At 43.7% G+C, this 26032-nt stretch overlaps 3 protein-coding genes and 1 non-coding gene across 10 annotated transcripts in view; 3 read left to right on the top strand and 1 right to left on the bottom strand.

The window, feature by feature from the left end:
- The first annotated feature begins 64 nt into the window (after positions 1-64).
- Positions 65-16647, top strand: PRPF39 (pre-mRNA processing factor 39). Of its 6 annotated transcripts, none has more exons than XM_052783695.1 (14): positions 65-172; positions 3738-4101; positions 4372-4497; positions 5138-5256; positions 5769-5936; positions 6726-6891; positions 7554-7661; positions 9917-10081; positions 10399-10525; positions 10617-10885; positions 11476-11660; positions 13029-13103; positions 13709-13829; positions 15802-16647. In XM_052783695.1, exons 2-14 carry the CDS (start codon positions 3772-3774, stop codon positions 15850-15852), a joined length of 2010 nt encoding a protein of 669 aa, XP_052639655.1. In that variant the 5' UTR covers positions 65-172; positions 3738-3771; the 3' UTR covers positions 15853-16647. The 6 variants fall into 6 exon arrangements, with proteins under 6 accessions (XP_052639655.1, XP_052639656.1, XP_052639659.1 ...); XM_052783696.1 differs by lacking the exon at positions 65-172 and having other exon boundaries at positions 15802-15860; positions 16212-16647; XM_052783699.1 differs by lacking the exons at positions 65-172; positions 3738-4101 and adding exons at positions 4676-4744; positions 4848-5010 and having other exon boundaries at positions 4370-4497.
- Positions 10957-11042, top strand: LOC128140261 (small nucleolar RNA SNORD127). The gene has a single exon (XR_008234675.1). It is a non-coding gene; the product is annotated as a small nucleolar RNA SNORD127 (small nucleolar RNA).
- A 561-nt stretch (positions 16648-17208) lies between the features above and the next one.
- FKBP3 (FKBP prolyl isomerase 3) lies at positions 17209-25711 on the bottom strand. 2 transcript variants are annotated; one of them, XM_052783706.1, is made up of 8 exons: positions 25706-25711; positions 21979-22087; positions 21803-21904; positions 21611-21718; positions 21100-21235; positions 20050-20117; positions 18354-18451; positions 17209-17451 (listed from the first exon to the last, which is right to left on the bottom strand). In XM_052783706.1, exons 1-8 carry the CDS (start codon positions 25708-25710, stop codon positions 17397-17399), a joined length of 681 nt encoding a protein of 226 aa, XP_052639666.1. In that variant the 5' UTR covers position 25711; the 3' UTR covers positions 17209-17396. The 2 variants fall into 2 exon arrangements, with proteins under 2 accessions (XP_052639666.1, XP_052639667.1); XM_052783707.1 differs by lacking the exon at positions 25706-25711 and having other exon boundaries at positions 21979-22089.
- The window catches only part of FANCM (FA complementation group M), a 78688-nt gene continuing 74913 nt past the window's right edge, over positions 22258-26032 (top strand). The window contains exons 1-2 of the mRNA XM_052783690.1: positions 22258-22837; positions 24232-24404. Of these exons, the coding sequence (XP_052639650.1) occupies positions 22369-22837; positions 24232-24404 (642 nt within the window). The 5' untranslated portion in view covers positions 22258-22368. The remainder of the gene's footprint in view (positions 22838-24231; positions 24405-26032) is intronic.

The following is a 26032-nucleotide window of genomic DNA, read 5'->3' as shown; positions in this document are numbered from 1 at the left end:
AGCGAGAGGGTCGCCATTTGGCGGGATGGGCGGGAAGGCGCCCGGGCGCATGCGCGGTGCGGGTCGGGCGCAGGCGCGGTGCCCTGCGCGCAGGCGCGGTCCGCTCTTCCTGGGGCCCGGCGGCGGCGGCGGCAGGAGCGCGGCGGGCTGGCGGTCACCATCCCCGCGGCAGGTACCGGCGCTGAGGGGACGGGACGGGACGGGACGGGGCGGCCGGGCGGTCCCTTCCTCGGGAGACCGGGGCCCCGCGATCGGCCCCGGGAGGGTGGGGGGGCGCGCGCCTTGCCTGGGGAAGGGCCCGGGCCTGGGCCTGGGCCTGGGCCTGGGCCGGCGGGAGGCTGAGGCGGGCGGGCGGGGCCGGCCTGAGGGGAGGAGGCGCCGTGCCTGGGGCTCTCCGCTTGCCGTGACAGTCGCCCCGCTGCCGCCTGCAGACGTTCCCCCGGGCAGCAGTTACCGGGCTCTGGGGAAGACCAGCCTGGCCGCGGCTGTCGCTTAATAGAGGAGAGCGTTAGTCCCCGGGCGGGGGCCAGGCCGGCAGCGCCCGCGCCGTCCTGCCCGGAGAGGTTCGAGCAGCTGCTGCTGCGGGTTGTGAAACGCTCTTCCTAGGGCTGGGGGCGATGTAAGGTGGGGCCTGAAATCCCGTGGTGCTTCCCGTTTGTGTGTTTACCTAGGCGTTTTGCATTAGTTCATTCATATTTATAAACGCCGGTATTGTATGCGAGAAACGCTTAATTGAAACAGGTTAAATAATATATGTTGACGTGAATTATTTAAAGCTGGTGCGTGTGGCTACCTGATATCTAGTTGTTTCGCCTGAGAGATGTAAAAACTCCTGGAATTAAGTTACTCTGTTCCATGGTTGCCTGTACTTGAAGCATCAGGTTCATGTGTGCTGCCTTCGTAGCTCCGTGGATTGATGGGCAACTGTTTGGTACCAGGCAGGGTCAGTTGTGTCGGCTGTAACCTTCAGTTACTGTAAGAGTTTGGGATATGCCTTGGTTCCCTGGGAGTGTTCTAGAACTCCTTCAGCTGGAAGCGAACTGTCAGACAGACTTTCAGTTTCTGTTTGAAACCTTGTGTGCAGGGGTGATCCTATACCGCTTCTCCCTCTTTCTTTTTTCTCTCCCCCTTATCTGAAGACAGCCAGATTTGGGGAAGTTGTTTTTTAAGCTGGAATAGATCTTCTGAATCAGCTAGAGGGGGAAAATATCTGCCAGAATAAGTTTAGCTCATAAATTATTGCATGTTTAAAAACAATTGCATTAGCTTTCTCAAATTTTAGAGCTGTAAATATCCTTTAAGCTATTTTTTTTAAGTGTTGGGGCTGCTGTTCTCATGACACACTCCTCTTTGGCCTTGATTTTAGAGTCTTTACACAGGTAAGCTCTGAATGGTGGCAGCTGTTTTTAATGATGTAGATCTCTTCTGTATGTTGCACTAGTAAAGGTGTACTGATACTGCTTTGATATTTAATTTCTTAATTTATAAATTATGTTTATTCTCAAAATCAATATCGAAGATGCATCTCCAACACTCACTAAAGAAACCAGCTTTTGAAGCAGGCTTTCTAGAGTGCCCCAACGTGTGGGGAAGAACTGGTCTTTAACAAAATAAACTGCTTGTCTTACAGAAGCATCCTCTTTTCCTGTAGAACAAAAGCACTATCGCGCTCTGTGTAGTCACATCGTGTTTGTGTGACTTTTAAATGGCATAAACTGTTCATTTTTATGAACAGTTACCATATAAAGTTGCAAAATTATGAACTGTTTACCTTAAAGGAAAGAAATTATATTTTTATGATTGCCAGATGATGTATACAATGGAGAATAGAAATAGTTACTTTTAAAAAACAGTTATTAGAAAACTTGCAAAGTAGACCGTGTGGACCTTTTAACACTAAGCCAAAGTTACTTGCCTTGGTGAACTCCTAGGAAAACATGAACTGTTATCTCGCGTGTTGGCGCTGCTGAAGATAGGGTATAGATTTTTTTTTTCTTCCTTTCTCTCAAGAATTTTTCCTCCACTATATTATTGATGGCTTATCGATGTATTTGTTAAAGTGAAAGCAAGTGGTCTCTTTGTTCTCTTTTCAGGCTTTCAGTATGTCCTGGTTTCAGCTGGGATAGAGTTAATTGTCTTCCTAGTAGCTGGTATAGCGTTATGATTTTGAGTTAAGCATGAGAAGAATGTTGATAACACGCTGATGTTTTCAGTTGTTGCTAAGTAATGTTTAGTCTAAAGTCAAGGATTTTTCAGCTTCTCATGCCCAGCCAGCAAGAAGGCTGGAGGGAAGAAAGAAGTTGGGAGGGGACACAGCCAGGGCAGCTGACCCAAACTGGCCAAAGGGGTATTCCATACCATGTGACATCATGCCCAGTATATAAACTGGGGGGGGGGGGCCTGGGGCAGATCGCTGCTGGGGGACTAACTGGGTGTCGGTGGGTGGTGAGCAATTGCATTGTGCATCATTTGTATATTTCAATTCTTTTATTATTATTATTGTAATTTTATTAGTGTTACTGTTATCATTATTAGTTTCTTTTTTTCTGTTCTATTAAACTGTTCTTCTCTCACCCCACGAGTTTTACTTTTTTTTCCCCAATTCTCTCCCCAATCCCACTGGGTGGGGGGGAGGTGAGTGAGCGGCTGCGTGGTGCTTAGTTGCTGGCTGGGGTTAAACCAGGACACAGTGGGAAAGAATTCTGGAGATAGAGTGGGGTGTGGGGACTTTCTTGTTTTTTTAAACGCAAAACTTACTTGCCATCTTCTCTGAAGAGAAGCAAGGGGAAATAGGAGTGGCAGTTGCTACAGTGCATTTGAGGATGATGGTCTCACACCGTTCTTCATCAAGATAGATTCACAGCTAAGAGCTATTGTATTCTGCCTGGGTATTGTATTGCCTAGAATCCGTTAGTCATTAGGATGTAGCTTGAGGGTAGGGAAGGTTCAGCTGAGTGCCCTACGCCTATGCTTCAGGCGGTGAAGGCCCAGATCAGTTGTGGCCAGCTGCTCTTTGGCAGAGCAGCATGCAGCCAAGTTAGGCTGGACTGGCCTTGTGGAGGAGGGTAGGCCTGGGCAGCAGCATTTGGCAGGAAGATCAAAATGAAAAGTGGGAGGAAGATGGAGTCTGTCCTGAGGGGCAGGAGGAAGCACCTGACACCTGAGTTGTGTGTGGGAGCCGTTGACTGCTTGTAAGGGGCTAGCCTAAATATTTTTTGTGGCCTTCTGATGCTGGTTAGTTTCTATAGACATCATTAATATGGACTGAGTCTAGTGCTGATAGTAATTCTTTTCTTTGCAAAGTTATCATTTAAGCCAGTTCAGCTAGGCATTGAGGGTACATTTTAACATATGCTGGTCTTGCAAAGAAGTTACTGATTTGTACGAAGTAGGAGAATTGAATAAATTTGACCGTAATTATTTGTTTGGCATAAACTTCCGCTAGACTCATACAGGAGAATGGTATTGGTTCACTGTTATACCTTGATAGCTACTTGTGATAGTTTTTTAGAAAAACCACAATGGTTTGTATGTGCAGATGTTAAAATGTATGACTGCTGTTAACATTTTTTTTAATTGTGAATTAAGCTCAACCGTGAAGCAGATCTAATTGATGAAGGTCTGTGGTGGAATACATGGATGCCTGAAGCACTTGGGAGACTCTTAGCTGATAATTCATGCCCAAGTTCTACTTGAATATTCACTGCATGAATACTGAATCTTTTTTATTTCCACAGGATCTAGTACTACAAAACAGCAGTAACCTCAGCCATGGAGAACGCAGATAATACAGAGGAGGAGAAGCCGACTGTAAGCAATGACAGCACAGACAATGGCGCTGAAACGACAACAGAAGAACAGCATATGGACTTCAGTACAGAAATTATGAGTGTAACTGAGATGGAACAATCACCTGATAGTACCCCTGACTTGAATGAAGAGAACACACAGGAGAGTGAAATTCCAAATATTGAAAGTTTGCAGACAACAGATATTGAGGCTTGCTTCCCTCCAGATTTTGACAAGTTCTGGAAAGTAGTAGAGGACAATCCCCAGGATTTCACAGGATGGGTATATCTACTACAGTATGTAGAGCAGGAGGTTAGTACATGCCCCCTTTTTCCCTAGCCTTCCAGAAATAAACAAAGAAAACCAAAACAAGCCATGGGTATTCCAGTGACAAATCTAGAACTGTACATCAGGCTTTCATAGATGCTGTTTTAAGACAATTGCCCTTGCCAGTGTTGTCAGCAGAGGTCACAAAATGAAAAATTGTTTTTAAGACAACGTTAAAACATTTATTGTTTCTAAAATAACGTGAAGGTTTTTTTAAGGAAAGGATTCATTGCTTTTGTTGTGTATTTCTTGCAGAACCACTTACCAGCTGCCAGGAGAGCATTTGACAGGTTTTTCACACACTATCCATATTGCTATGGATATTGGAAAAAGTATGCAGACCTTGAAAAGCGGCATGACAACGTTAAACAATCTGATGAGGTATGTAGGTAGCTGGGCGCAGCTATTGCCATTGGTCCTGTTAGCCAAATAATGACTAACCTACTGCAAGTCATTTGGCTGCCAGTACCTGCCATGTATGGTCAGGTTTGTAGGGATTTTGTTTGCACTTGTCACGTCTGTGGCATTTGTAGCTAATGTTTTTTCTCTTTGTTGGCAGGTGCGTTAAACCTCTACAGTTTGTCAAGCTTTGCAGTGCAAGCCTCTGTATTACACTGCAGCTTAACAAGTAGGGCAGGGCTTTTCTGTCACTTACATTTATTACTCATTTTCAAAACAATATAGTTGGTTTGCTGGTCACAATTGCTACATCTTATTGCATTTTTGGTCAGACGCTGTCAATGATGCTCTAATGGGTCTGTGCCCTATGGTCTGTACCCCAAAGCCTGCCCACACAACCTGGTCAGAATGCAGGGACCGCTGCGCTTTGAAGATCAAGACTCTGCACGTGGAGATCAGAACATTGCCATGTTCTATCCAACCTCCACCCAAATGGTAATGGTAGATTATTTAAACAAAATTCCAGTAATTAGTATTTCTAAGGTTCACCGGATAACACAGTGTTGCCTCTCTATTAGGACGCCATTAAGTATTTGAAGTACAGTTCATGTTCTCTTCATAGGTTTATCGCAGAGGGCTGCAGGCAATTCCTCTTAGTGTTGATCTTTGGATACATTATATAAACTTCTTAAAGGAGACCTTGGACCCTACTGATCCTGAAACTAACAGTACTATTCGAGGGTAAGTTGAAAGCAGACTTAAGTGATACAAGAGACCCACACATACAGTTACATAGCAGTGTAATCAGATTAATATGTTTAAGCTAAGGGGCAAGCTAATAACAACCTGCAGTTATTTTAAGGACTTTTAAGAGATGATGGAGCCAAATTCCCTAAGAAGGGGTAGACAATACAGTGTGGTACAAGGGTTAAAAGTTGTGACTTCAGAGGTTGGTAGAGACTGTGTATTTTCCTAATATCTTGCATTCCTGCAAGTGGATTTTTCTGTTGCCTTTCTGTGCCTTTGTTCTGTTGCGGTAGTGCTGGAGGAAAAAAAAAAGAGTGCGAACTTTCTGAATTTCTAGAGATCTTGCTACAGATATCTAGAGAATACTTTGCAGAATTTAAATAATGAATATAACTGTGGTTGCAAGTAAATGAGGACGCTCATAATCTTTAAATAAGAGCGCAAACTTTTCTTCCTTGTTCTGTCACCACATCTAGAAACAACTGTAAAATTATTTCATTTTTCAGAGCCTATGAACATGCAGTCTTAGCTGCTGGGACAGATTTCCGTTCTGACAGACTATGGGAAATGTATATAAACTGGGAAAATGAACAGGGAAACTTAAGGGAAGTTACATCCATCTATGACCGTATCCTTGGAATTCCAACGCAGCTCTACAGTCATCACTTCCAGAGGTAAAGAGAAAACAAAGATTTAGTTAATGCTATGAATTTCTTAAGCACACGCTAACCTAATTCTGTAAATGTGAAAATGTTCACTCAACAAGAACTTGAAATAGTTACGTAGTTCTATATACTTATCTACTTATTTATGTACTCGTACAGTTTGACTGGTTGTTTTAAAGTACTAATACATGTTTTAGGAATTTGGTTTTAGATAAATGCACAGATTCTGTGGAATAAAGGAAGGCCTTGGAATTGTGAGGAAGAAGAGAGGACATAATTGAAAGATCAGATTGAGCAGTTTCGAAATTTAATTCCTCATGCAATGCTCACATGTGGTGAAAGACTAATTTAATTGACTAAAGAGAAATACTTGGTTAAGTTTTAGATAGTAGAATTCTGCATTAATATGGAGAGATTAAGAGGGAACCAGAAACCTTGGTTAAATTATGCACCAGTCTTCCCCATAATTTCTACAGATCTTTTGGGTTTGGAAATAAAGTATCTTCCTCTAAAACTGATCTTGTCCTTTGGCATCCATTATGCATTGCAAGTGGTCTGTCTTCACCACCGAAGTTCGTCGTCCTTTCCTTTCTCTTTGAAATGTGAAGCATTTGAAGTCTGATAGATAGTAGAAGTTGCATTTTGTGGTTATGTTGTTGGAAGTTGGGTTTTCAGTGTTGCTCTAGGTCAATAAAGTAATGCAGAACCTCACTAGGATTTATTACTGTGCTCTGGTTAGGCAGAGTTTTGCAACATGAAACATCAAATTTGTGTTGACTTGTTTCTAACTATTCTTAGGTTTAAAGAACATATACAGAACAACTTGCCTCGGGACCTTCTGACTACGGAGCAGTTTGTTCAGCTGCGCAGAGAGCTAGCATCTGTGAATGGCCATAGCGGGGAGGATGCGCAACCTGGAGACGACCTGCCCTCTGGTACTGAGGACATAACTGACCCTGCCAAGGTACATATGCAGAGGACGTTCGTCGGCATTTCTTGCTTTACTCTGTGGCTGACAGATTAATTTATTTGCAGACAATTAGTACAGCTGTAGCTGAGGTGTTTCCGTAGTTCTCCTGCAGATCTTTGCTCTGTGGCTCATGTGATAACTGCTTTTGCCTACAGGACATACCTTTCCAGTGTTTTCATAGGTATGAAAGAAAGAAATGGAGTTAAAAAATTGAAGAAGTGATGTACAAAACTTTAGGGATAAATATTAATTATTCCAGATTAACAGATTAGGAACTGTGGTCCAAGAAACCTCTTCATCAGCAACAGTCAGTGCAGGTTCGTAGCCTTCAAAGGCGTATGAAAACTTGGAACCGTCCAGAAGAATTGCTGACTGTGAAAATGTACACATACTGAAACCAAGTTTGACTTGGATCCAAAATCATCTTTAATCATCTTTAGCATAAGAGCAAAACTTCAGGTAGAAAACCAATTCAGTTGGGTTGCGCTAAGGTCCAAGGCACCATCAGGGCAGTAGCCCATCCCTTCCACTGTTCAGGGTAACATTTAATGCATCTGTGATACTTCTAACTTATGCATGTTATTGTCATCATAAAATGCATTTACAAAGGTGATACGGTGTCTACCTGTGTTACATTTTTAAAAATTATGTTTTAGCTAATCACTGAGATAGAAAACATGAGGCACAGAATCATTGAGATTCATCAAGAAATGTTTAACCACAATGAACATGAAGTCAGTAAGAGGTGGACGTTTGAAGAAGCGGTAAGTTTGTTTTTTCTACGTAAGGCAGCATGCGCAAGCGTTTTGAACATAAGACTGGGAGCTAGGAATTTTGAGTAACAGTTAGGCCTTACAACTTAAACTGTTGTAGGGCTTTGAACAAAGATCAAGTTTCACTTCTCTGCTGTTTTTCTTGTGAAAAGGCAACTTGTGAGGTCACCTTTGTCATCTGACGACTTAAAAGTCTTTAATTATTTTATTATTTAATAGTATTTGGAGAGAGGCAAGATGGTGTATTGTTTATTAAGCAGTCTTTAAATACAGAAACATGAAATGCTATGTAAGTTAGTACTGCCTTATGCATATGGGGCATTGCAAAATAAGGGGATGAAGGTAATTCTGATTGAAAAGGTAAGCCTATCCTAAAAGGAGAATGAAATCTGTATGTTTTTGTATTTTAATGTTACACTCTTACACCTGCAATCAGTTAACTTTCGCTTTCCAAAAGTAGCCATCATAACATGCAGCTCCTATGTATAACATTTTCAAAGTAATTAATTAAACTAATCATTTGACCACTGCAAATGTAGAACTTTTTCTGTGTAGAATTAAGTTTGGTTACTTTTGAAAAACAACCTGACTTTTTAATTCTCGGTCTCTTTTTTATTTTTTTCCTTCCTGGCAAATAGCATATTGCATAACATGGTTCTTGTTTTAAATTTATTTTCTTTTTTGAAAGTACATTGAAGATCTGTCCCAGCTGTTTGATACAGAGACTCCTTAATGGGTTAAGTGATGTCAGAACTGTTATGTTGCTTAGTGCACTTTGTTGGACTAGGCCAGATACCTTATAAGCCAGAGGAACTCCAGGACATGGTACCTAACCAGTCCTAGCGCCGTAGACTAGAACATAGTCTAACTCGGGTGGGTTACCCTTTCTGTTACACAGCAGCCTGAAGGGCTGATAGCAGCCCTACGTGCCACAGGGTCGCTTTCGTACAGGTTGCCTGTCGTAGAAGGAAGCAGAGCATGCAGAGAGTGTCCCTAGAGTAGGCAAGGCTCAAATATGCTGACGTATGATGGAAAATGGTTATGTGGGGATAGGTGTTCTTGGCTTCGGAAACTGTAAGCTACAAATTATTGAAACTTGGGAGAATGCTAAAACTGTGGACACACTGGAGAAAATGTGTAAGAAACAGGGTGTCCTTTCTTGCTCCTGCCCAGAATCAGTACTTTTTCTATGAAGAGAGTATATCTGCTCTGTAGATACCAACGTGTTGGATCTCTGAGGTGTTTGAAATACAAGGTTAAATGTGTCTTTAAAACAGACAGAAAGGAGGTAGACAGGCAACAGATGTCACATAAGTGATGGAGACCACTTAGACCTGCTTTACTGTTATTTTAGCAGGAGCAATGTACCTGTGAATTTGTCAAAATGGAAAAAGAGTATTGGGTTCCATAGTAGAGTTTAGTGAGGAGCATGAACGGGCTAATTGGCTTTAAATTTCAGCTGGCCTTGAAGAATTGAATGTTACTGCTTAATTATTGTAAGTCTTTATCCGTTTGTATGTATTTGTATCTGAGATGGAGTGGCAGTACAGGAGAGATAACCAGGTAAAATAAAAGATTTGGAGAGAAAAAGCAAAAGATCTCGGGAAGGATGCCTTGCTATGTTTAGTTCAAACAATGTTTAAATTTTCTGTGCTGAACTCTGTCCCACCCAGCTCCTCTTGTAGTCATCAATAAAAATGCAATCTTGCTAGCTCTTGGAATAATCAGCTTAATGTAAATATTTAATGTGAAGTTCAATCCAATGTTCTGTCTTGTCATGATTCTCAACCAAATTTTGAATTTAATTTGTAGGATATGCGCTAGTACAACAGTAATTTCTTTAGAGTTGTATGTATGTGGGCAGTATTCATTGTTGTTTACAATGTCATTGTTACGTTGTGACAGCAGGTTTGCAAGGGATTAACTGCACTGAGTTCTTTCTCAGCTTCTGTAAACACTTGCACTCAAAAAGCTTTCTCAAAAAATAAGTTACTGGCCTAGAATGTAATTGTCAGCAAAATCTCTTGAGATCAGTACTTGGGTAACCCCAGCAGACTTATTTGAATAGCTAATGACGTATCATTCTGAAGTCCTGTTTATTTAAATGGCATTGCTTGAAAGGTGTGTGGCTGTTTAGTTTGTGGGGGTTTTTTTGTTGTTGTTGTTTTTTTGTTTTTTTGGTTTTTTTTTAAGCCACTTGGTGGTATGCTTATTAGTCGTAAGTTGCCATACTGTGACTCTTGCAGATTAAGAGGCCTTACTTTCATGTAAAACCTCTGGAGAAAATTCAGCTGAAAAACTGGAAAGAGTACTTAGAATTTGAGATAGAAAATGGCACTCATGAGCGAGTTGTGGTCCTCTTTGAAAGATGTGTTATTTCATGTGCCCTCTATGAGGACTTCTGGATTAAGGTAAGGGAAGTGGTTTACCACTTATCTCCTACCGATTGCATACATTGATCTAGTGACTAACCTTTTGTACTCTTGTGGAATGTTGTTCATATATAACTATATCTGTTGCATTAGGAGATGGTCTGCTTGCAACCAGATTTGACTGCTGCATATGCCAACTTCGTTGCCTCTCTACGTCCTTCCTTACAGAAACTAGTCTAGTGGTTCAATAAAGGTGCTGAATGGGTTTAAACAAAAGAATTTTATCGTTCTGTCATGTTTTTAAAGACAAATACAAGCTTTAAATTCTTCAATCTCTGCTCTGTTTTCAACTATAGTATGCCAAATACATGGAGAATCATAGTATTGAAGGAGTGAGGCATGTCTACAGCAGGGCTTGCACAATACATCTTCCTAAGAAACCAATGGTTCACATGCTGTGGGCTGCCTTTGAGGAGCAGCAGGGTAAGAGCAATGTTAGTTTTTGCTGGGAGGGATTCTGGTTTTGAGAGGCTGTTGGATGTCTCATCTTAAAGCATCTTCACTGGTATTTTAGGCAACATTGATGAAGCAAGAAGAATCTTGAAGACATTCGAAGAGTGTATTCTAGGGCTAGCAATGATTCGCTTGCGAAGAGTAAGCTTAGAACGCAGACATGGAAACATGGAAGAAGCTGAACATCTGCTTGAAGATGCTGTTAGGAATGCCAAATCAATTAGTGAATCGTCGTTTTACGCCATCAAATTAGCTCGACACCTCTTCAAAGTACAGAAAAATCTTCCAAAGGCAAGAAAAGTGCTGTCAGAAGCCATAGAAATTGACAAAGTATGTGTAAAAAAAAAAAAGATCCTGGTATTTTTCTCTCTTTCTGAACCTTTTTTTTTTTTTTTTTCTTATGGCAACAATGATGACAGGAATTGTAACTGTATGTAATGTTTCATTACTACATGGAGACACCAGTCCCTCTAAACTGATGTTGCCGTATGTGCAGCTTGCAAATCTGGAAGTTTGCTTTTTTTTTTTCATCAGAATCACAATGTGCTTCATACCTTCATTTTTCCTTTTTAGAATCTTATATATCATAGGCATGTTCACATCTCAAGGCGAACAAAATTGATCGCCTAGGCAGTAGTTGTAGACTGTTTGGTATAACCACAGAAATATTTGGCACTGCAAATACTATTAGCTCACTATTAGTGAAGCGTGACATCTGGTTTTGTAGTGTTAGATCACTTCTAATCTATTTGTGAAACAAGCCAGGTCAAAGATGACCAATGTAAAAAGAAAACCTTTTTATTGACTATTCTAGCATATACTTATGATGTAAACGTTCTGGTATGCATCCGGTAGCTATACATTCAGCATTAAATGCCTAACGTGACAGATGTACAACTTCTAATATGTCTTTTGCACAGGAAAATACAAAACTGTATCTCAACTTACTTGAAATGGAGTACAGTGGTGATCTCAAGCAAAATGAAGAAAACATCTTGAGCTGTTTTGATAAGGCTGTCAATGGCGCATTGTCTATAAAAATGAGGATTACGTTTTCTCAGCGAAAAGTGGAATTTCTTGAAGATTTTGGTTCTGATGTAAACAAGTAAGATGTAATCTGTGCAATGGCCAAATTAGGGTCACCACAAGAGTGCTGGTAGAAGCACTAGGGAAGGGGTAGGGTTAGTGGCATCCATTGAGTTTTTTCTTTTGTGCCATCAGTTCTCTGTTGAGGGATAGCTGCTTTTCTAAACTAACTTCCTATTTTTAAATAGGAATATCATTTCAGAAAATCATCCTTTTTTTTCTGAAATAGCTAATGCCTCATAGAGCAAAACTATGCTGCCCATAACTTCTTACTGTAGTTTTCTCTTGGTAAATTTTATAAAGGAGGATGTTCCTCAAAGAGAATGTGAAGTTTTTTGTGACACAGGTATAATTTGGTACTCCGTACCCTGTGAGCTGCTGCTCAAATCTGCGTTGATTTGATTTTTTTATGTTTAAAGTGTTAACAATGCTGTACACTTATGTGGGAGGATCAGATACTGGAAGTGCAACTTTTTAATTAAATACTAGATATACTTTTTTCTCTTAATTTTCTATTGTAAAACAAGCCCTTGTTTTCATTTGCAGCTAATTAACTTCGAAGGACTAACCATGAGTTAGTTTTTCTGCTTTGTATGTTTTTTAACAATAGCTGTCCTTAATTTCTGCTGACTCTGGCCATCCTAACTTGCGTGGCAGCCAAGCATTGCAAGTTTGGGATCCTAGATAGAGCAAACAAAATGAAGTTTTCAGTTCCCAAATAATACTAGAGCATAGAATAAGTACAAGAAATGGTTTTCACCAAGAGCAATATTGACAGAAGAAGCAGTTTTCATGTGATACCTTGTAAACTGTGGTATGCAACAGATGAAATGGTATTTAGTTATTTGTGGGAATTCTAGCTAGGACTCTTTTGTGCTGCATTAAAGGTACTTGTTCTTCCTGTGTTGTTTGGGAGAAGGCTGTAGGTGCTACCTTGGAGTGGTTGTAATTTTGTGTAATACTCGTTGCCAGTATTTAAAGAAATGTTGATTCCTAAGGATCAGGGCTGCTATGGGTGGCATCAACAGGCAGCTGAGGGAATGCAATCACTGGAAGAAGCAGCTGTATCACAAATAAGTTTTAGAAAACTTATTTATAAAGGAACTTTATAAAAGAACTGCCCAAAGTGTGATAGAAGTTGAGCAAGTTGGGAATTTCTGAGCTAACAGAAAATTCTTCACTATGCTTTGTGGAATCAAATTAAGTTTCTTGGCTTTCCCATCTTCATGGTAGATCACTGATTAAAATTTGATTACGGTTGAGTTTTTTTTAGAATGTTTTTGTATTCTTAGAGTTTCAAGTAGACATTGTGAAATGGTTGCTCATGTGTTTAAAATGTTTACATGAAAATGGTGAGCAAAGCTTTCTTTCATTTTGTCTCCTTCAGGCTTCTGGATGCCTATGATGAACATCAAGCACTTCTAAAGGAGCAGGATTCTTTAAAAAGGAGAGCAGAGAATGGGTAGGAAGTCTGTTCACCTGAGGGTATAAACTAACTTGGTAGATGATGCAGTATGGGGTAGCTGGAACACGTACTACATTGCACCGTACACTACACTACACAAAGCACTTTTTGGAAATGCTTTATAATTAGTTCAGAGAACAATCTCAGAGTCTGTGGGTTTTTTTTCTTTAAACTATGAATATATATACATATATTTTTCAGCTTTAAACCTACTGCTTGCAAGAACAAAATCACTGTTTTTTGATCACTTAAAGTACAAACTAAATTGGGTTACACTGTTGGTTAAAATATTTGGAAACAGATTTATTGGAAAATAACATTTTGAATTTTGTATCACAGGAAAACTAAACAGTACTGGTACTCTTAAGCAGAAACGTGCTTTTGCTGTCTCGGTTTGAGCACCAGAACAATTTAAAAACCAGACTATCGTTCTGAGGCACAATATACTACTGTCTTTTTCTAAATCAAATTGTTACTCTGTTTGGACAGGGCACCAAGTTTCAAAATACTACTTAACCTTATCCATGATAACATTTCTCATGCAAAGACATGCTCAGAATTTAATCCAAGATACCGTTTATAAGCATATGTTAACTTCACAGATCAGAGGAGCCAGATGAAAAGAAAATGCTCACAGATGACCCAGCTTTGGCATCAGCGCAGATGATGGATGGAGACATGCAAGTCAATCAGGCAGCGTATAACTACAATGCCTGGTACCAGGTAGGTGTATGCTTGGTTACTTCTTTCAACATGCACGTTCTGAATGTATGCACGTTGTGGTTTTCCCAGTGACGTTTATCTATGGCCCGTGTCAGTTGGCGAGGAAGGCTTGGAGTAAAAATTTAGCTCCTGTTTTTGTTGATTCCTCTTTGGCCTGTTACGCAAGTGTAAAATATTTCTCTCTAGTGTGGAGCAAGATGAGCAGTTTGGTGGCTAGATGTTTATGTGAAGGGATGTGTGACAACAGTTAAGGCCATTGCGGGCTAAGGGCAAGAGACCTGTTCTGTGCTGAAATGTTTTGCCCAGGAGGGTCGCCTTGGGCTGCCAATTTACTGCGCGTTTTGATAGTTCCTTTCTCCAACTAGTAGCTCCTGTAACGTTTCGGTATGGGTCTACTGCACTGGTATATAGTGCATGCAAACCAGCCTGTTTAACAGCTTGTCTTGGGGGCTGTTCTTGCATGGCATTTCATGTTGTCCCCTACAGAGGCTTAAAGAGTGAATCAGTAATACCATACCTTGGTTTCCTCCTCCTGCTTGTGGCAGCAGCAACCTCCAGCACAGGCTCTGCTTGCTTCTAGACTTGACTGTCCTTTTTTGTGCTCTGACTTGTCCACGGGGCAGGCTGTAAAGTCAGAGCTTCAACCCCTGCCTTTCTGTGCGAGATTAATACTGGTAAGGGTGGATGCTGCCGGTGCCCCCTCAGCTGGGGCGGGAGTGATGTGCTGCAGGTGTGGAATGCTGCTTATTCTCAGTTGTGAGTCACAGAGGGTCCAACTGAAACTTTTGCTGAAGCAGTTTAATGAATACTGTGGTTTAGACTGCAAGGAGCCTAGTAAGCCCCTGAGAAGTGTTTGCAGATGGGACACAAACCAGTCTTTGTGTACCTGTGGTTTAGAAGTGCCCGCATCAAGGCCAAGCGTTCTTTCCAAAGTCAGGCAGTGAAAGGTGTCTCACCCAACATGGGGAAACTGCTCAGCACTAGGCCAGGAAAAATGCCCCAAGTTTTCAGGCACAGAACCGTGGGAACAGCAGACTTGGAGTGTTGAGGAAGATCTCAGCCCTGTGGTTGACATGGTAACTCCATCACTGTCTGCCTCCTGTGCGTTTCACAGTCTGCTTGAGAGTAGCAGACAGAAACACTTTCTGAGGGAATGGAGACGTTTGTTCGTGCTACCCCGAGAATGTTACACGGCTGAATACCTACCTAGGCTCAGCTGGGATAGTTGGGGTACAGCTGGTTGCAGCAAGACCATGGGGACTGCCTCAGTGATAGTTTCTGCTAGCTGCAAACCCATGGCTTCAGAGGGAGTAGTGGTGGGGCACTTGAGCTGTCTGTTCAGGCTCTGCCATCTTGTGGGGTGTGCTGTGAGGGCAGCTAGAACACAATTTGCGCTTCCTTTACCGTCTGCTCCCTCCCTTTTTCCTCCCTCTTACGAGAGTCTGTTGAAAGGGGAGTGATGCGGAGCCGTAGAGCAGGTACTAAAGAGGGGATCTGAGGAGCAAGAGCGAACCTCTGACCTGTCCTCTATTGGAAGACTTACCCCGTGCGTGTTTATTAAGCGACTAAAAACACGACACACAACGGTACCAGGCTCTGCGCTGACCCTAGGTGTAGCTCTGACCCTGGACTGAACCACACGTCAGTGTTACCTCCCTAACAAAGCTGACTTCCCGGGGCTCTTCCAGGTGGTCGGGAGTTCCCGGGGCTGGGCCCTGCAGAGGAACACCTTCGTGTGTTCCACCCGGAGCGAGGCACGGGCTGCGTGCAGAGCCTCGGTAAAGGGGTACCGAGTCCTGAACGTTCCGGGTGCGACGCGGGCACCTCGCCGCGCTGGCCGCCACCAGAACCATCCCAGTTACAGAAGGGCAGCCTTACCTGTGCCTTTCGGGAAAGACAGACAGCTCATTGTCAGGTATCCTTGTGGAGCACGGGCAGTCTGACTTAATGCTGTTGTGTTTGTTTTTTCTAGTACAATTACCAGAACGCATGGAATTATGGACAGTATTACCATCCAACTTGATTGGAAGAGTGAGTGAAGTTCACTGTGCCACAGTTTCAACAAAGATGGAATAAAAAAAAATATATATTTTTCTAAATTAGGGATGTGAAAGAACTGTTGTAATACCTGCTTTTTGGTCTTTTGCATGTGAAATGATCTGATGTTCACAGGGTATGTGTGAAGCAAGATTTGTGTGCCGGTAACCGATAAATGGTATCTCTGTACAATTCTAGTTTACCATAAATGCATTTTTTCTTTTTTAATTCCCTGCACTAATTTATGGAGATATCTGAAGAATTTTTTTTGGTCTCATAATGATTCCATAGATTTAATCAGTAAAGCTGTAGGGGTTTTGTTCTGGTTTTTTTTTCTCCCCAAAGCTGTTCTGCTGACCAGTGTTGGCTGCCACGGCTGCTGCAGGAACGGCGCAGGTCGGGAGGGCTGGCAGTTCAGGAGCAAGGCTGTCCTCTCCTGCTCTGCTCTCCAACCGGAACGTCACCACCTGCTCTACCACGAGATCTCTTCCATGCCCCAGCGAGCAAATCCCCGACTCCTTTGTTTATGTGGTTACGATCGAAACTCTTCAGATTACGATGGCAGCCTTTGCACGCTGCGACGTGTATTTTCTATTCTATGTGGGGGTCAAAAATTAAAATGCAGTGCAAAATGATGTTGCATTCTTTTCTAAAAAGCACAAACTGTGTTTGGGATGATTTTTGTATTTAGAGTTTTTCATGTACACAGTGTGAGCAAACTTTTTTCATTTTGATCAAAGTGATCATTCCCATTTTTGTAATAAAAGCAAGGAATTCAGTAGTCCTCTGAGCTTTCTTGGATTGCCTCGTTCAAGCCAGGAGTAAGAGCGGCAGAGTCTCGGCGTATCACCAGTTTTGTTCAAACTGCAGTGTCTGTGGTACAGGAACACCTCAGGAACGCATGGGGTGCGGGTGGGTTGCCTCAAGATGGGGCTGGGCATTGTGCTTGACACTTCTATAAAACACCTTTAGAAGAGAAATGCAGTGGAATTTCCTTCCCCCCACCCCCAACTTAGGCAATGCCTAGAATACAAATGTAAATTTTTTCCTCTTGCCCTCTTCTAATATTTTAGGTTAACTAAGATTGTTAGGCGAGTGCTGTTTTAAGACTCAGCAGCTCCGCAAAAGATAAAGCTGAAAGGGAAGTGCACTGCTGAAGGCTTGAGCCGGGTATCGAAGTAGCTGCTTTTCAGTAAATGATCACGCAGTATGACCAGGGGTAATAAAAACAGTCCTGGGTCTACTTCTCCTTTAACAGTTTGCTGGAGATCTATGCCATTTTTCCCCCATAGCAGGAGAAAGAAGTGTTAAGGTGAGCATATACACAAGAAAGTGAAGTCACTTGCATGTATAAACTATGTTTTCTTTAGTGGTATGTTACTGTACAGCAGTTGGGGCAGGGAGAACAAACTTGATTTTGATACAAGGCCACAGTTGTAACTATATCCTGAAGTTACAAGAGCAAAACTGCATTGTCAGAAGCTTTCTTGATCATAAATGGATTCCCAGCAGTGAAGGAAACTCTTCATTTCATTCAATATCCACCAATTCCACTTCAAAGAAAAGTTTTGCATTTGGTGGAATCCTGTTCGCGCATGTTAAGGAAGCTTCAGAAGCAGAACCCCTACCACCCCTTACCCCATGGGCCAGGGTTAAGCGAGTTACCACCTGTTCTCCCTGTTCTCATGTGTCAGTTTTATATTTCACTGACCCGTTTGAACGTCTTGGGTTTAGTACGGAACCGCGGCTGCCATCCGACTCGAGTTGTCGTGAGACGTTCAGCACCAGTTCCGCAGATACGCCTTTACTAAGACATGCTTCTCATTACTCCCATTCCGCTGAAGATGAGCAGCTGAGTCTCGCCCAAACTGCCAGGCGCCTGCCCATTTTTGGGACATGGTCGCTGCTCTCCCTCTGTGAGGAAGTTAGACTGTCCTACGGTACTAGAGAGGGAAGAAGAATGTCTAGACAGTCCTTTATATTAGCATGACATAGGATTCAAGCGAGAGAGAACACTGCTTCCCTTCCTCTGGAAGCGCTGGTAAAAAACCACAACTGCCCAAGGCACTCTGCAGGATCACTCACTCAGTCCCCCATTTCGGTGGTATCCCAGGACCAGTTCTAGCCAAGATTTCGCTGCTGTCTCTCCAGTTGCAGCAGAACTTTCCTCCCATCTCCCTACTACACCGCTGAGCATCCCCACCGGTGCTGCAGGAATAAGCATTTGGAAGCAGCCAGAGTAAAAAAGCAGGCAGAGAACAATAGCAAGTTCTCCTCTGCAGTACTGCCTGCAGGAGCTTTTCTTCAAAACAAATGGGCAATTGCATCCATCCATTAAGTTCACTGGATTTTTTTATATTGTTAATGTTCTAAGCCTGTTATGAGTAACAGGTGAATGCTCCCGCCATTATATCCCTGTCCATAAAGCACTTTATTCCAGCAAGCATTTCCAAGTTACTTAATGAGTAATTGGTTGTGGAAGGATACTTGGCATCAGGCTGCCCTTTCTTGCCATACGCCCACTCAGGTTCGATTTCCAGTTGAGCCTTCTCTCCTTTACTCATTGTTAAGAGAGCTTCATCCCACTAAAAAAACACAACAAAACAAAAACAACAAAAGAACACAGCAGTCTTAGAGAGCTTAACAAAAAGTGCACGTCATAACGCTTTTCCGATTTGCTCCTATGAATACCTGCGCAGCTCCACATCATTCTCTCCAGCACGCTCACCCACCCCAGAGTACGCTGTTGCAGTTGTTTCACATTCTTTCTATTGAAACACTCCCCCTTGGCCGATGTTCCCTGCTCCCACACTAGCCTGTACTGTACTTTGCAGTGCAGGTTCATGCTTTTCTGTTGCAAAGACATTAGTGAACCCGTGAAGTAACATGCTCATTTCTAAGCAAGTATTCAGAGTTTCAGAATGCGTTTCACAGCTGACCACTGCAAACACTGTTCCAAGGGGTTTGTCTCTCTCTGCCTCATACTTCCTTACCATTCCACAGCATCAATGGATTAGTGTTTATTTAAGGCTGATGCTTAAAGACTGATTTTATTTCAGTGCTTGTCCCTCTTCAAGACTCGCTCGCACTGCCCAAAGCCGGTGTTCAGTTCAGCACCGTACCAACATTTCACAATGAACAGCTGCTGCTCCTGTCCTGTAGCTGCTCAAGGAAGATATCTGGCACCCACACAGACACAGGAGCACTGTGCCAAGAAACTGAAGAAAAACCCAGGCGACTGCTGCTTCTGCAGTACTGGCCACAAGCCCAGGGACATTTTCCCCTTCCCAGTTCCAATGCTGTCACCCATAAAGGCCTTTTTCCCGCACAGCAGCAGCATGGAAGATTGTGCTGGGTTGGGTTTGTTTTGTTTTTTCAATCAGGTAAGCACAAGATCCTGCTTACATTCTTACATTGTGCAGGCAGCCACAAATTTCACCAGTGGCTCAGCAGCAGCGAGGTAAGAGTTAAGCACCTCATTTGCTGTGCACATACGCTGGTATCTCCCCACACAACAAGTTTGCACCAGCATCTGTGACTTCAAGATGTAAGCTAACAGACGGGTGTGCAGAACGCTCGATTCTTCTACCGAGTGCTTTTAGTCTACCTAGATATTCCCCCCACACAGCTTCCACCTGCAGTACTTCAGCTCTCGGTGCTGGACAAAGCAGAGGAGTTACAGCATCAAACTGCAACTCATTTCAGCGTATGACAGCCAGAGGAATTTGGAGTTTCAGCATCCAGATCAGAATTAATGGATGAACTGAACTACACGGGAAGAGAGACCGAGGCAAATACAAAAAAGATGCCAAGAGAAAACAACCTTCTGACGGACGAAAGCACACTGAATGCACGCAGTGATTGACAGAGCCCTGGGAAACCGATAACCTTGTCTATTGTGCAAAGAACTAGACAGACACGTGCAAGAGGCTGTGCTTGTCCTGAGGAACACGTAGTTGTTACACTGTTTTCCACACACTACTTCACGAGAGGAATGACACTGCAGATGGATGAATGCATCCGTAAAGAATAAGTGTTACATCCTGTGGATGTAAACACTTTCAACTTGCCTTTTTACCTCCACAAGAAACAAGAACAGCAGCTCAAAATTTGCACCCCGGTCATAAATCCTGCAGAATGGAAACTTTCTGGATTCTGAGGAAGTCATTAATAGTTTACTTACACCTCTGATTACTTTTCCTACGCCAACTTTGAAACTTAAAGGTTTGGCTGCTTTTTTCTTCTTTGAACCTGAAAGACAGTTTTATGTTGATTTGCTTTAACATCACACCAGCATATACCATACTTCTGTCTAAAATTACTGCTATGATCATGCTTTATATAAATACCTCTTCTTATAATACTATATTTAGCCCACTATCAGATTTTGAGGGGAAAATTTAGTGCTGTGCACTAAAAACATTATTAAATGTTCAAGTTGCACCAAGAGCTAAAGTTGATGAGCATCTTTCAGATACTGATCCAGTGAACCTCAAAGACTCATTTCTGAATTACTAAAGTTGATAGTACAAGTCATAAACACATTAGTGAAGCAAAAAAAGTCAACAGGCAACATACAATATCATACAAGTATGATGACTCACAGACAGTATTCCAGTGACATCACTGCTGGAAAAGCATTTCTAGGATTTCAGAATTTCATATACTTAAATCTTCTGATCGAGAAACTGTCACAGAAATACCAGCAGACTTGTCTGCAGTGGATACGGTACACCAGACTACTTCAAATCACTCTCATGCCAGCACCTCCACATTTAAGAGTTTATTATAGAAATACACCAAGATGTGTCTTTTTAGAGACGCTGACTACGCTGTTGGTGCTCGAGTTCCATAGATAAGGGAAACTCCCTGAGCAGGAACCATCTTTCCTCCAAAGTAGTTTCAGCACTGCTTAAATCCCCACATTTCACATTATCTATGGCCTGGAGAATGCCCAACGTGAGGTCTGGCAAGATGCAGCAGTGTCACTTGACACCAGCCAGTCCTAAAATACTGCCCTGCGCTACCTCATGGAAAAATCAGGCTCCAGGAGCGGGCTGCAGGGACACCCCCAGTCAGCTCAACGAGAGGATGGTAAAAGCAGTTTGTCAGGACTCCTACCACGCACACCTTCCACGAGCAAATGCCTGCCCGAGGTTGCCTAATGAGCCTGGCTAATTTCCTCTACGTGCATTTGCAACAAAAGCCAAACGGTGTATATATATGACCTTACTTGTTTGAATATTGGTATCGAAGACTGTTCCATCCTGTAGTTTTCCTGTATACCAGCAATGAACAGTGTCTCCTTTCTTCGGAAAGTTGGTTTTATCGCCCTTCTTTAAAATTGATTTTGTATACTTTGGTGGCCCCTAAGTTTATAAAAACAGAGTTATGACTGCTGCATTAACTAGTCTCAGACCAACTACATCCAAGACCGAACAACCACCTAGTTCAAGGCACCGAATGAGCACGTGCAGCGCTAGTGCATGGCATGTTCCTGTGTTATTGCAGGGCTGTGATATTTGGGGAAAATGTAGCAGCCTTGGCGCAGTTTTCCGCAAAGACTGAAGCTTTGGGAGAGATGCACAGGGCCCATCACTAATTCAAGTTCCAGAAGCAGCTTAAGGTTCAGGCACGGTACGAACACCAGCCGTCTTGCCGCAACCAGGTTTTGGAATACCTGCTTAATTCGGCTGCCCCACGCGATCGCCCAAACAACGCGAGGCGGGGGGTGCCGCACCGACCTCCTCCACGGCCTCCTCGGGCTTCGCCGCTTTCCCCTTGGCCTCCTCCACCTTAGCGGGCTTCGCCTTCTCCGCCGCCTTCTCCGCGCCGTCCGTGCCCTTGAACCGCTGAGGGGAGGGAGAGGGGCGGCAGCCGTCAACCGCTGCCCCCCCACCCCTCCAGCCCCCGGCCCCGCCGCCCCGGCCCCGCACCTGCGTGTGGAAAAGCTGCGTGTAGGCCGCGATGAGCTGCTCCTTATTCGCCGTCTTCGCCACGTTCTTCACCTGCCCCAGCAGCTTGTGCTCCGCCAGGAACTGCAAGACACGCCGCTGAGTAGCGGAGAGAAACACCCCCCCACACACGTACACACACACCGCCCACCCCTTACCGCCTGGGCTGCGTGCTCCTGGAGGAACTTGATGATATCCTTCTTGGGCAGCGCCTCGCTCCGCAGCTCCTCAGCGCTCCAGGGCTGCGCCGGACCCGCCGTCGCCGCCATTTTCCCGCCCGCCGCCACCACCACCGCCGCCGCCGCCTCCTCCTCCTCCTCACGCACCGCCCAGCCTTCCCGGCGGCCCCGCGGGAGCCGCCGCAGCGGACGAGGGGGTGGGACGGGAGGCGGCTCTGCCGCCTCCCGTCCCACCCCCTCGTCCGCTGCGGCGGCTCCCGCGGGGTTTTCAAGCGGCGGCGGCGAGAGAAAATGGAGGGCGCTGCGCCTTGGCGCGTGTTACCTCAGAGCGGGTGGGAGGCGCGCGGCGCGGCGGCGCCCTGAGGGAGGATGAGCGGCGGGCGGCAACGCACTTTACCTCAGGCCTGGAGGGCGGCGAGCGGGAAGGCGGCGAAGGAGGAGGAGAAGAAGAAGGAGGAGGAAGAAGACGACGACGATGACCTGTTGTTGGTGGCGGCCGCGGCGGCGGCGGACCCGAGCCCGGTGGCAGCCGACCCGAGCCCGGTGGCGGGTTTCTGTGAGGCGGCGGGCTCCATTTGGATCTACCCCACTAACTACCCGGTGCGCGGCTACCAGGTGCGCATGGCCCACGCCGCCTTGTTGGGGAACACGCTGGTGTGTTTGCCCACCGGGCTGGGTAAAACCTTCGTGGCCGCCGTCGTCATGTACAACTTCTACCGCTGGTTTCCCTCCGGCAAGGTGCTCTTCCTCGCCCCTACCAAGCCGCTGGTGGCTCAGCAGATGGAAGCCTGCGCCCGCGTTATGGGCATCCCGGCCCGGCACATGGCCGAGATGACAGGTAGGGCGGCGGCAGGGCCGGGGCCGGGGCCGGGTCTGCTCCGCTCCGGGGTGCGTCGGGCTCGGGGGTCGCCTCGGAGGAGCCGCAAACATTGAGGCTGCTTAGCTGAAAGGCAAGGGCAAGAAACGTGAAAAGCCCCAGTGGAGGTGAAAAAAAAAAAAAAAAGTCTTTTTTTAGGACTAGAAGATTTTTAAGGGGTTAATTTTAAGTTCTGCAATAGTTAAAACCCCAGGTCACCAATATAAGGGTGGTGAAGCGCTGGAACGTGTTTTCTGGAGCTCTGGTGCGCAGCCCTGTGGTTCACAGAGCTCTAGGGTTTCCACACAGAGGTGTAAATGTCTGCACAGAAAACATGCTCTGTGTGAAACTTAAGCCAAAGAATAATGGCTTTTTTTTTCTTTAAAGTTTTTGCAGACCCCGTGAACTGCAGTTTATTGCTTACTGAAGTAATAGCCTTAACGACTGAATCCGTAACCTGCTTTTAAGCGCAAACCGTTGTCAGCGATGGTGTAGATTAGGTGTAGGGCTGCGGGAGTGTCCCGGTTTCAGCTGGGATAGAGTTAATTTTCTTTCTAGTAGCTGGTATAGTGTTCTGTTTTGGGTTCAGTATGAGAAGAATGTTGATAACAGCTGAAACTATCAGTGTGTTGCTAAGTACTGTTTATACTAAGTCAAGGATTTTTCAGCTTCTCATGCCCAGCCAGTGAGAAGGCTGGAGGGGCACAAGGAATTAGGAGGGGACACAGCCAGGGCAGTGACCCAAACTGGCCAAAGGGGTATTCCATACCGTGTGATGTCATGCCCAGTATATAAACTGGGGGGAGCTGGCCTGGGGGGATTGCTGCATGGGGACTAACTGGGCATCGGTCAGCGGGTGGTGAGCAATGGCATTGTGCATCACTTGTTTTGTATATTTCAATCCTTTTGTTAGTATTGTCGTTTTATTATTGTTGCTATTATCATTATTGTTTTCTTCCTTTCTGTTCTACTAAACTGTTCTTGTCTCAACCCACGAATTTTACCTTTTCCCTTCCAGTTCTGTCCCCCATCCCACTGGGTGGGGGGGAGTGAGTGAGCAGCTGTGTGGTGCTTAGTTGCTGGCTGTGGTTAAACCATGATGGGGAGGCTAGGGGGCACCTTGAGCTTTCTAGCCTTTGTTTCTGTGGTTCTGGCTTTAGTGTTTTAATGCAGAATATCTTCCTAGTCCTTGTATTCACCCTTTTTTCCTGAAAATGGGACTAGCGTCAAGGTACGTGCTGTTTTAAAAGGCACTCCTTTCCCAAAGCCAACATGGGTTTGCCAGCCCCATTGACCTTCTGCTGTTGCTCTCTGGTCACAGGTCATGGCTTGTTCTCAGCAGAACAATTTGCAAATGTTATTTCTTTAATTTTCAGGGGGAACCCAAGCTCTTAGTCGGAGGGAACTGTGGACTACTAAGAGAGTCTTCTTCCTTACACCTCAAATAATGGTGAATGATCTTTCCCGTGGGACGTGTCCTGCTGTTGAGATTAAATGTTTGGTTATTGATGAAGCCCACAAAGCCCTTGGAAATCACGCCTACTGTCAGGTAATGCTGGAGCCACCCCACTCTTGTCTCAGGATTACAAAAGACCTCCCCCAAAGTCACCTACAGGATCTCCATAAAGTGTCACTGTCATCATTGCTGTAGGGAGATTGTCCTCTAGGTCCTTAGCTTTGTTTGAAAGAGACCAAACAGTCCCCTATGTTGTCAGTGACTTGTTTTTAAGTAAAAACTGTATTAAAACTTGATAAGGTGAGGTGGGAATTTTTTTAATGTCTGAATAAAATTGCTATTTTTGTTTCAAAATATTTATTTTGACTGAGGTAATTAAAAAAAAAAGTCACTATGCTGTTTCTTTCAGATGTGTTTGTATTTGCAGGTGTACTCTGGTGTGTTTGTGCTATGTTGGAATAGCTCTTAAATGGGGGGGTATTTTTTTCAGAAAAAAGTGCAGGCTTTTTTTGTGAAGTTCTTTATCTTAGTAAATGAGTTCAAGATTTCTTTTTAAAATAGGGTTTTGTCTTGATTAGCAAAGAGTTTGTTGTGTTATCTTGGCTTAATGTCCTCATAGCAGTATGTGACCTAGAAGAAAGTTACAGTTTTATATACTGGAGAAATTGACTGAATGTGTATGGAGTTGTGTCTCGTTGCTTACTAGGCCTCTTTAGAGGAAAATAGGTGTGTTTTAGTGCTTGTTGAACTCAGCATGCTGGAAAAGAGATGGTAGCTTTCCAAGTTAAAACAGTACGTGTTGGTTTGCCAATGTTGCAATTTTCTTCTATAATTTTTCAGAACTGTAGGAACTTCATTTTCAAAGAATTTAAGTTTATATGTTATTTTATTTCAAAATACTGTATAAAAATATTGTCTTAAAATATTTTACTATCATGTGAATCGCTCTGTAACAGAGCGCCAAGACTTGTATTCATTAGCTTTTGAGTCATCCTAGCTATAGCTGAGAAAAATTTCTTCCATAGCCCCTTGTCAGTCTCCATGGCTGTGAAATTGGCAGGCTTTGTTCTCTGTTTTAGCTCTGCCTTTGCATGATTTTCAGGAGATCTATCAACACAAATTGAATTTCTCTTTAGTCTCTGTTCACTTATTATGTATTATGTAGCTTTTACGTTCTGTTCTATTATTTGTAATTTTTTGTTGCGCAGCGCGAGGTGGTTGGTCAGAAGGCACAGTGTCCGCTGATAGCACTGGCAGAGTTCAGCTGTGTGGGAAAATGAAGTAGGGAGGCAATTTGGCTGTTGCTTGAATGTTCAGCAGCTATTGTACTTGTCCCCGCGTTGGTCTTGGAGAGGGTTATAGAATGAGAACGTGGGAAGTCTAGGGAATATTCAGCCATTTTCCCAATTGCTAATGCAACTTTTCAACTGAATGGTGGTTGTCATCTAATCTCTGTTCAGATTTCATGGGAATAATCATCCATGATTTACCTTTTTTTTTTTTTTTTTTTTTTTTTTTTTTTTTAAGAGTGGTTCTTCAAACTTACTTTTTGGCAGCTCGTTTGAGTTAGTGTGCTGTTAATCTTTTTGTTAAATCAAGTGAAAAATCATTTTGTAATTTGCCAAGGTTGTTCTGCTGAATGGGACTGGGGTAATATACTTAACCAAGATTAAGTGTTCTTGGATAAAATGGTTATAAAGTGAACACTTCCTGGTTCCCAT

Source organism: Harpia harpyja, chromosome 3 (genome assembly GCF_026419915.1).
Source record: "Harpia harpyja isolate bHarHar1 chromosome 3, bHarHar1 primary haplotype, whole genome shotgun sequence".
Taxonomy (NCBI): Eukaryota; Metazoa; Chordata; class Aves; order Accipitriformes; family Accipitridae; genus Harpia; species Harpia harpyja.
The sequence above is the reverse complement of the archived record's forward strand: the minus strand, read 5'-3'. Positions and strand labels throughout refer to the sequence as shown.